This window comes from Peromyscus eremicus, chromosome 6, assembly GCF_949786415.1.
Source record: "Peromyscus eremicus chromosome 6, PerEre_H2_v1, whole genome shotgun sequence".
NCBI classification, from domain to species: Eukaryota; Metazoa; Chordata; class Mammalia; order Rodentia; family Cricetidae; genus Peromyscus; species Peromyscus eremicus.
In genome coordinates this window covers 113,427,639-113,438,765 of record NC_081421.1, presented here as the reverse complement: position 1 = coordinate 113,438,765, position 11,127 = coordinate 113,427,639, and the positions used below count along the sequence as shown (strand labels likewise).

The window sequence follows — 11,127 nt, the reverse complement described above, 5'->3', positions numbered from 1 at the left end:
AAGTAGTTGTGATTGTGCTAAACACCCTTTAGATGGAGAAAGGGCTGCGTGAGAAAGTCGGGTTGAGGGAAAAGATGAGGCTCTGCCATAAGAATGAAGAGTCTTCAAGGAGAACTGCCTCAAGTTCTGGTGTTGAACTAAAGTTTTCCTGTTACTCTTGTTTTGCTTCCTATTTTTGGATTAAAGGCTCAGCTAGAAAAGAAGTGGAAGGGCACCTGTCACGAGAACGTGAAACTATCATCGGACAGGTGCTCACAATTACTTCGGAACATCTTCAGCCCTCTAGAAGAAGCAGTGACAAAGGGTGCTTATTCTCAGCCAGGTGGATATTTTCTCTTTGTTGAGAAAAGAGAGGAGCTGAAGGAAAAGTACCTTAGGGAACCCAGGAAGGGGATACAGGTAATCAAGCTTTGTCTATTAACACTGAGAGGCTACTGGCATGCATGCTTGGAACACCAGTGTGACCAGATGTGATTGCACATGGATCTGGGGTTTTGTAGGCATAGCACTCATTTTCTAAACCAGTAAAAAAGAAAAAAAAACGCCAAAGGAGTCCATTAATGACATCAGGTGTGTTCAAGTGCTCACCAAAGGCAGTGCATTCAAATAACAGGGATTATGAGGTAATCCACAGTAATAGCTAGATGTTCGATGTTACAGAGGACAGAGATGCATCTAGAAATGATATAAGTTTAGTCTCCAAGATATTTTTAAGGGAAATAGGATCTGCCTTCGATTCTCTCCTTTCTTACTCTGTTTCAATTCCTCTGTAGCTGAAAGTTTTCCTGTGCTCGCCTGGCACCAAGGACCCCACAGCCACTTATAAAATAATCACTCAGAAGCTTACATTAATTAAAACTGCTTGGCCATTAGCTCAGGCTAACTACTGACTAGCTCTTCCACTTAAACTCAGCCCATTTCTGTTAATCTATATGTTGCCACGTGTTCCATGGCTTTACCTGTGTGCCATTACATTCTGCTCCCTGGACGGTGGGCTGATGTCTCCTGACTCAGCCTTCCTCTTCTCAGAATTCTCCTCATCTCCTTATCCCACCTGTACTTCCTGCCTGGCTACTGGCCAATCAGTGTTTTATTTATCAACCAATCAGAGCCACATATATTCACAGCCTACAGAAAGATATTCACAGCATTTCTCTAATTTGCTTTTCCCATGAAGGCATCATTCTTGAGCATCTTCAGCCCACATGGAGTCATAGTTCTAGAATTACCAATAATGAAAATGGCTGTCCATTTGAAGGGCCCAACTCTCTTTGTTTTAATGTCCCTATAACTAATCTTACAAGACTCTTTTTAGAAGGTCTCACAATTGCCTTTGTGACAGCATGTGACAGGGAGACTTGAGCTCCAGCACTACCTAATACAAGAAGCATAGCTCCTTGATGAAAAGATGGCAGGGACAGACAGAAACAAACACTTGCACCACTTCCTTCTGTTAACCTGTGTTCTTGGGACTCTAAGGCTGAAGAGATTCTGCAGGCATATCTGAAGTCCAACATGGTTATGGCTGAGACAATTCTGCAGAGAGACCAGGCTCTCACAGTAAAGCAAAAGGAAATTGAAGGTGAGAACTGGCCCAAGAAAATGACTCTAATAGCTCTTAAAAGTTTCAACACTTTCCACTAAATCTGTTGTCATTAGACAAGAGCACAAAGAGCAAGATTGTCTTGGCTTCTGAAGTCATTGCTGAGTTTGGCAAATGCACTCATCGACATTACGTTTACCTCAAAGAATGTGGTTTCCTCTATAAAGTCACACAGCTTGCTCTTCAGAAGTGGAGAACAAGGAAAGAGATAATGAAGAGGGACTTACTTTACTTCCCTTTTTCTCCTCAGCGGAACAGGCAAAAGCTAAGTCTGCACAGGCTACTGTCAAGATTTTGGAGGAAATGGAAGAGAAGCACGTGCAGATGATGAAAGAGAAAGAAAGATGTCATCAGGAACGAGTGAGGCAGTTGACTGAGAAGATGGAGCAGGAAAGAGCTCAGATAGTGGAGGAGCAAGGGAGGATTCTGGCCCTTAAACTGCAGGTATTCAGTTGTGTTATGTCAGCGTCATCATCCACTGTCCTCAATCAAAAGCACAGCATAGGGCTAAATATCACAGGATTCTTAATGCGATTCATTTCATTAAACCTTGCAGAAACTCCTCCTGCCTAGACCATTAAAACATCTAAGACCTTGAATTCTACAGGGCCATTTATCTGAGGGAGTCAAGGCATTCTTGTCATGCCTTGATAGTGACAATGGTGGCTTTCCTTGTCTGTTGTAGTACCAAGGGCAGGTTTGGGTTGATCTTTCTTTCTTTTTCTTTAATTAACATTTTTCCATTATTTTACATACCAGCCACAGTTTCCGCTTCCCTCTCCTCCCGTTCCCTCCCCACAACTCCCATCTACCCTGCTTCCCATCCATCCACTCCTCTGTCTCCATTCCGAAAGGGGCAGGCTTCCCATGAGCTTGAACATAGCATAGCACATCAAGTTGAGATAGAACTGAGCTCCTCCTTCTGTATCGAGGCTGCACAAGATAATCCAGCACAGGGAACAGGTTCCCACCAGCCAGCTAAGCACCAGAGACAGGTCCTGATCTCACTGCTAGGAGCCTTACAAATAGACCAAGCTACACAACTGTCACACACATGCAGAGGGCCTAGGTCAGTCTCATGCAGGCTCCCTAACTGTTGGTCCAAAGTCCATGTGCTCCCATGAGCTCAGGTTAGCTGTCTCTGTGGGTTCCTCCATCATGACCTTGATCCCCCTGACTGGCACTATCCATCCTCCCTTTCTTCAGGAGGACTCCCAGAGCTCAGGCCAGTGGTTGATTGTGGATTGTGGATCTGCTTTCATCAGTTACTGGATAAAGGCTCTGTGATGACAATTAGGATAGTTGCCAATCTGATTACAGGAGATGGCCGGTTCAGGCACCCTCTCCACTATTGCTAGGGGTCTTAGCTGGGGTCATCCTTGTGGATTCCTAGGAGTTTATCTGGCACCGTTTCTCCCTAGCCCTTTGTCCTGTCCCCAAACTGCCTCCTGCACCCAGCCCACCCAACCTACTCCCTCAAATTCCCACCCTCCTTCCTCCCCACCCATACCTCCTGTGTACACAGGAGATCTTTTCTATTTCCCCTTCCCAGGAAAATCTATACATCCCTCGTTGGGTCCTCTTTGTTATCTAGCCTCTCTGGGGCTGTGGATTATAGGTTGGTTATCCTACACTTTACTACTAATAGTCACTTATGAGTAAGTACATACCATGTTTGTCTTTCTGGGTCTGGGTTACCTCACTCAGAATTACTTTTTCTAGTTCCATCCATTTGCCTGAAAATTTTATGCAGTCATTATTTTTTACAGATGAGTAATACTCCATTGTATAAATGTACCATATTTTCCATATCCGTTCTTTGGTTGAGGGGCATCTAGGTTGTTTCTGGGTTCTGGCTACTATGAATAATGCTGCTATGAACATAGCTGAGCAAGAGTCCTTGTGGTATGACTGTGCACATTTTGGGTATATGCCCAAGATTAGTATAGCTAGATCTTGAGGTAGATTGATTCCCATTTTTTTTCTGAGAAACCGCCATATTGATTTCCAACATGGCTATGCCAGTTTGCACTCCCACCAGCAATGGAGGAGTGTTCCCCTTACTCCACATCCTCTTCAACATAAACTGTCATCAGTGTTTTTGATCTTAGCCATTCCGACAGGTGTAAGATGGTATCTCAGAGTCTTTTTGATTTGCATTTCCCTGATGACTAAGGATGTTGAACAATTCCTTAAATATCTTTTGGCCATTTGAGATTCTTCTGTTGAGAATTCTCTGTTTAGATCCGTAGTCCATTTTTTATTTGAGTTGTTTGGTATTTTGATGTCTAGTTTTTTGAGTTCTTCATGTATTTTGAAGATCAGCCCTCTGTCAGATGTGGGATTGGTGAAGATCTTTTCCTATTCTGTAGGTTTCTGTTTTGTCTTATTTACTCTGTCCTTTGCCTTACAGAAGCTTTTCAGTTTTAGGAGGTCCCATTTATTAATTGTCAATCTCAGTGTCTGTGTTGCTGGTGTTATATTCATGAAGCAGTCTCCTGTGCCAATGTTTTCAAGACTAGTGCTCACTTTCTTTTCTGTCAGGTTCAGTGTAATTGGATTTATGTTGAGGTCTTTGATCCATTTGGAGTTTTGTGCAGGGTAATAGATATGGATCTATTTGCAATCTTCTACATGCCCACCTCCAGTTATGCAAGCACCATTTTTTGAAGATGCTTTCATTTTTCCATTGTGTATTTTTGGCTTATTAGTCAAAAATTGGGTGTTCACAGGTGTGTGGATTTATATCAGGGTCTTCAGTTCAATTCTATTGATCCCCATGTGTTGGTGAAATTATTTAGGCCACTCCACGTAGTTAAAAGGAGATTTATTTAATGGCGTAACTTACAAATTAAGGGATAGGTAGGTCGCGGGGTCTGGGGAAGGTGTATCGCAGTCCAGCGGTGTTCTCTGGAGCTCTCCTCTGTCTACCTCCACCATCCAGCGTCCTGGAACCAAGAGAGCGTTCGCCGGTCCGGATCTCGGGTCCCCAGGCGCCTCCCTTGGCCCCGCCTTGTAGGCGTGACAGTTGCCGAAGTCTCAATGGGGGTTGGAACTTCCAGAACAAAGCTGGAATGGCTACCCACTACATCTCCCCCTTTTTGTCTAAATAAGAAAGTTCTAACCTAATACAAGACTATATACAAAGGAATGGTTATCAAATATTGTCCAGGAATAATGAGGGATAATGACCTAGATAAGATGGAACTACAACCAATGCAAACAATATCAAGCAAGAAACACATATTAAAATCCAGAGAAGTATAGAGCATAGATAAATGGCATGTTACAAAGATCATTCCAAAAGGTGTCCTACCCTAAAGAACCTGAATCTAATACTTAATATGTTCTATCTACTAAGTTGTAACTATAACTGCTAGTCTTCAATCCCATCAAAGACCTGAGAAGGAATATAATGGTACCTGAGAAATGGTAGATGGATGCAAGCAACTTTCGGGAATCTTGCGAGAGTAGACCGAGACAGCTGGCAGCCTGGACAATCACCTAATGTTTCTCAGCATTGTTGGTGCATTCAAATTGGCTACAGGCCTAAAGTATCTGACAGACCATTTTCAGAAGCAGGAATTCTGAAAGACCATCTTACCCTGTCTTGGCAGAGTACAGTGGTCGCTTTCCTTGTGTCCCGCTTGTCCAGAAAGGATAGCATTGCATTTGTACTGTCAGCTGTCGAGGCAAGGGCAGTTCTTTGCCCAGTAGGCCATTTTGTGCCAAGAAGACAAACTTCCAAATGGAAATGTCTAGAAGCCCAACATTCTCTCGGGATCAAATTGGTGCAGCCAGGAGCAATTGTGTCTCGCATCAACAGAATTCTAAGTTATTTAAATGCCATATTCTCTAGGTCTATGAAGTGTTTGAAGATTACCTGTCCATCTGACCTATGTATCTGTAAATCTGTACAACCTGACTAACGTAACTATAGAGATGACAAGCATAGGTGACTATAAATCTACAAGTCTTATCTACTGAAATAACCTAAGGACTAAGGCTTCACGTAAGCAAGGTAGACAGTCTATAAGCAAGTGTATGGTAAAGAACGATGACTTCAAAGTTGTGACAATACACAAGATGTTATAACAGAGGTAGGAGTGTATGGTGTGATATACAATATGACAATAATCTTAAATATATATCAATATTTATAACAGAGGTAGGAGTATGTAGTGGGATATGCAATATGACAATAATCTTAAATATATATCAATATACCGAATATCCTAAACAGAAGTAGAACATACATAAAGTATGACAGATATAAATTTACATTTGTATCAATATACAAACATTTCAAATAAGAGTAGAAATATATGTACATTATACCAAGTATAGTTCTGTATTTGTATCAATATACAAATTATCTTAAACAGGAATATAAAAATAGTTTACATTTGTATCAACATATAAGAATCCATAACAGTGCAAATTACAGTGCAAATTATTTAAGGCTGCTATTTTACTAAATTTGTTTACTAGTATACACAATAATCTACCATAATGTCTTATACGTATCCATTCCATTTCTTCTTTTCCTTTTTTTTTTTTTTTTTTTTTTTTGGGAGTACTGAGTTTAATATTTCCTTCCACCCCCAACCCTGTAACCATCATCCATAACCCTGAGAATTATGAAACCTAAGGGAGAAGGGGTGTCATTTTCTTAGAATTGCTTCCTGCTGTTTAGGGGGTGATGTTATCTCTGTTGGGTACTGTGAGAAAGCGCAGATAGTTAAATTTCAGTTAGACTAACTGTAGGTTCTGCAGCAAGTCTTAGAGTAATGGGTAAGATTGTCTGAAATTCTGGTAAGAAGTGTAGTATGATGATGATTACCATGGCATCATTCTGGATTGGGTAGAGTTGTTGTTGGGGCCCCATCTTCCTTCTGGAGACTTCTGAGATTGCTATTAGAAAAACTTATTTGTTATCAAAATGGAAGATTTGGATTTAAAGAGGACATAGCATGTAAGAAAGGATTCTGAGAAATTAAGAGTAAGCATGGAGAGAATTAGAATCTAGAAGACAATGGTCCCTTTTTATTGGTTTCCTTCTGTCCCACACCAGAGGGCTCTTCTGATATGGTACTGAAGAATCTCTCAAACTTCTCTTTTAGCAATGTGCTTGGGTTTAGAGAAGGAGTGAGCCAATTCCATCTCCAAAGCCAGCTTGGCTTATAATTGAATTGGGACCACAACTTTTCTATATTAATAGAGAGATAGATGTTAGACAGTGAGATTTTACCGTGTGTAGATTGGTACCAATAGATTCTTTCTTTCTGCTGTAAACATCCGGATATCCAAGGCCTTCTGATTTTTGGAAGATGGGTATTTCCATTATCCTGGAAAGACAAAAACAGAACCCTACCCCAACCTTGATTGTTAAATTTTTCTTACAACTTGTAGAGATGTCACATTGGTGGATGATCTTTTACTTCACCTCATCAAGGGGTTTTTCCTGTTCAAATCGAATTTTTATTAATTTTGTTGGTATCCATAGCTTTTCTTCTCCTGCAGAAACAAAGGCAAAACCCCTTCCCCAACGTAGAACATATCCAGGTTTCCATTCTGAGGTCAGCACATCCTTGAAATAAACCGGTTGGTTTAGCTCGGGAGTTTTGTCTGTCGTCCAATGTCTCTCTGCAGCTGTTGTTCCTTTCTCATCAGCATTGAGAAAATTCAAGGTTAATAAAGCACTATGCAATCTATTTCTAGGAGTCATTGTTACCTGTTGCTGTTTATGTAGCATATCCTTTAAAGTTCGATTGGATCTTTCTATGACTGCTTGGCCTGTGGGATTGTGTGGTATACCTGTAACATGCTTTATATTGTAATAAGCAAAGAATTGTCTCATTTTATTGGAGACATATGCTGGAGCATTGTCTGTCTTAATTTGTACAGGTATCCCCATGATGGCCATAACTTCTAATAGGTGTGTAATCACAGAATCAGCCTTTTCAGAACTCATAGGAGTTGCCCATTGAAATCCTGAATAGGTGTCAATGGTATGATGTACATACTTTAATCTTCCAAATTCTGCAAAATGAAACACATCCATCTGCCAAATTTCATTTCTTTGTATACCTTTTGGATTGCTCCCTGCAGGTAATGGAAGTTGGTTATAGATGGAACAAGTAGGACATTTTTTCACAATATCCTTAGCCTGTTGCCAAGTGATGGAGAAATCCTTCTTCAAACCTTTGCTATTTGCATGGTATTTCTTATGAAATTCTGAAGCTTCTAGCACATTACCTATTAGTAACTGATCAATCTCATCATTACCTTGTGCTAGAGGTCCTGGCAGACCTGTATGGGATCTGATATGTGTTATATATATAGGATGTTCCCTTTTTCTGATGATTTCCTGCAATTGTATGAATAATGAAGTTAATTCTGTATTATCAGGAATAAATTCAGCAGTTTCAATATGTAAAACAACTCTCTCTGCATATTGAGAGTCAGTGACTATATTGAGGGGTTCTGTGAAGTCCATCAGTACCATAAGAATGGCATACAGTTCTGCCTTTTGTACAGAGCTGTATGGACTTTGTACCACTTTACTTAAGTCTCCTGATTTATATCCTGCTTTCCCTGATTTATTTGCATCAGTATAGAATGTGAGGACTCCAGAAATTGGCTTTTGTCGTACAATGTGAGGAAGGACCCATTCGGTTTTCTTTATAAATTCTATTCTCTTGCTTTTGGGATAGTGGTTGTTAATCTCTCCCAAAAAGTTACTGCAGGCTCTCTGCCAGTATTCATTATCTTTCCATAGTGATGAAATTTCTTCATTAGTTAAAGGTACTACAATTTCTGCTGGGTCCATTCCTGTCAACTGGCGAAGTCTTAGTTTACCTTTTTGAATCAAATCAGAGATCTTTTCTATATAAGTCTTTAATTTCTTATTTGGTTTACGTGGTAGGAATATCCATTCCAATATAATATCTTCCCTCTGCATCAAAATACCTGTTGGGGAATGTCTGGAGGGGAATATGACAAGAATGCATTTAAGTTCTGGATCCACACGATCCACATGTGCTTCTCGAATTGTCTTTTCTACTAGAGCCAATTCCTTCTCAGCTTCGGCTGATAATTCTCTTGGACTATTTAATTCTTTGTCCCCTTCTAGAGTATTAGCCAAATTTTGTAGTCCATCTTTGGGTATTCCCATGATACCCAGTAAGTTGGAAATGCTTCCTAATAACTTTTGAAAATCATTAAGAGTCTTCAATCGATCTCTCCTTAGCTGTACCTTTTGGGGTCTAATTTTTTGTAGCTCTATCTTATATCCTAAGTAGTTAATAGAATCTCCTCTTTGTATTTTTTCAGGAGCAAGTTGCAGTCCCCAGTGAGGCAAAACTTTTTTTACTTCTTCAAACATGCTTTCTAATGTATCTAACTTTGGATCAGCTAATAGGATATCATCCATATAGTGATAAATTATGGATTGTGGAAACTTTACACGAATTATCTCCAATGGTTTCTGCACAAAGTATTGGCACAAAGTAGGGCTGTTTAACATTCCCTGTGGGAGGACCTTCCATTGATATCTCTTGACTGGCTGAGAATTGTTATAATTAGGTACTGTGAAGGCAAATTTTTCTCTATCATTTTCTTGTAAGGGTATGGTAAAGAAACAGTCTTTTAAGTCAATAACTATTATAGGCCATTCTTTAGGTAGCAGAGAGGGCAAGGGCATCCCAGTCTGTAGGGAGCCCATTGGCTGAATTACTTTATTAATAGCTCTCAGATCTGTCAGCATTCTCCAATTACCAGACTTTTTTTTAATAACAAATACAGGAGAATTCCAAGGGCTGGTAGATTCTTCAATGTGTTGAGCATTTAACTGCTCTTGAACCAGCTGTTCTAAAGCTTGTAGCTTCTCTTTTGTCAAAGGCCATTGTCCAACCCAGACAGGTTTATTAGTTAGCCATTTTAAAGGTAAGGCAGTTGGTACTTCTGAGAGTTCAACAGCAGTTGTGCTCTGTTTGTGAACAGCCTGAATGGTTGGTGCCTGATTTTTATAGCATGCGATGATATTATTCCTAGAAACATGCATTGGTCTGTATTCTTTTTCTGAAAGTGTAGGAATTTTAATCTGGGTATTCCACTGTTGTAACAGATCTCGGCCCCAAAGATTTACTGCTACATTTGCTACATATGGCTTCAGTCTTCCTCTCTGTCCTTCTGGCCCTATGCATTCAACCCATCTCGAACTCTGTTTTATCTGAGATAGGGTGCCAATCCCTAAAAGTTGGACATCTACCTCTTGAAGAGGCCAATTCGGATGCCATGATTTTGGTGTAATTATAGTCACATCTGCACCTGTGTCTACCAGTCCCTCCATAACCAGGCCATTAATTCGAATTCTAAGCTTTGGTCTTTGACCATTTATGGAAGTCTGCCAAAATATTTGTTTTATAGTGTTCTTTGTAAACTGTGATCCATCCATCAGAGCTGTTTTATCATCCATTGCAGTATCGGTTTTTACATTAGGCAGTGGTTTATTCAGTTGTCCTGGAGAGGAATTTCTTCCACAGTGGCTGGGAATGTTCGTACTACATTTGATTTGGGGGCCTGCAAGAGGCCCCCTGAGGCGTTTCCCGCCAGTAAAGGGTTACCTCATATATCTATTTTTGATCTGCACTCACTGGTCCAATGTCGGCCTTTGCCACACCTTCTACATAATCCGGGAGGTGGTTGGGGTCTCCTGTTTAGGCTATTCCTAAAAGGAGTATTACTCCTAGGAGTACCCCATGTACAGTTTTTACTTATATGACCTGGTGTACCACATTTAAAACATTTGGTAACACGGGGCCTTCTTTCACCTCTGGGATTTGTCTCTCCTATCCAAGCCTCATTACTATAGTTACGAGACTCAACACCATTAGTATACTGAATCCATTCTTCCAAAGGAGCTGATCTGATCTTTAATGGTGTAAGTATTCTTCTGCATTCTGCATTAGCATTGTCGAATGCCAAGGACTCAGTTAATACTTTTCTTAATTCTTTATCTGATACAGCTCTTGTTATAGCTGTGTTCAGTCTTTGTAAAAAATCAGTGAAGGGTTCGTGCGGTCCCTGAAATATCTTTGTGTATACCTCAGTTGGTTTTCCAGGTTCTGGAATTTTTTCCCAAGCATTTAGAGCTGCTGTACGGCATAGGGATATTGTATGTTCATCATAAATGGCTTGTACATTCCTGTCAGCAAAACATCCCTCACCAAGTATTTGATCTTGGGAGATCACAAAACCTCTGAGTTTACCTTGTTGTTCTAAATTTTTTGCCTCTTCTCTCAACCAGCTTTTCCACTGTAGCTGCTGACTATATTCTAGAACAGCTGAAATCAACTGATGCCAGTCATCTGGGATGATTCTATGTGAGGTAGACCATGAATTTAACAATTGTTTTACGTATGTGGAGTGTATCCCATACGTAACTACTGCTTCCTTTATATTTTTAAAGTCCCTTGTTGAAATTGGTTGTAATGTATATGTATTATATGGCTCGGGGTATG

General features: G+C 40.3%; 1 protein-coding gene across 1 annotated transcript in view; it reads left to right on the top strand.

Annotated features, from left to right (window-relative positions):
- The first annotated feature begins 297 nt into the window (after window positions 1-297).
- The window catches only part of LOC131913618 (guanylate-binding protein 3-like), a 36,648-nt gene continuing 25,818 nt past the window's right edge, over window positions 298-11,127 (top strand). Inside the window, exons 1-3 of the mRNA XM_059266359.1 lie at window positions 298-399; window positions 1,480-1,582; window positions 1,854-2,047. Coding sequence (XP_059122342.1) covers window positions 1,516-1,582; window positions 1,854-2,047 — 261 coding nt within the window. The 5' untranslated portion in view covers window positions 298-399; window positions 1,480-1,515. The remainder of the gene's footprint in view (window positions 400-1,479; window positions 1,583-1,853; window positions 2,048-11,127) is intronic.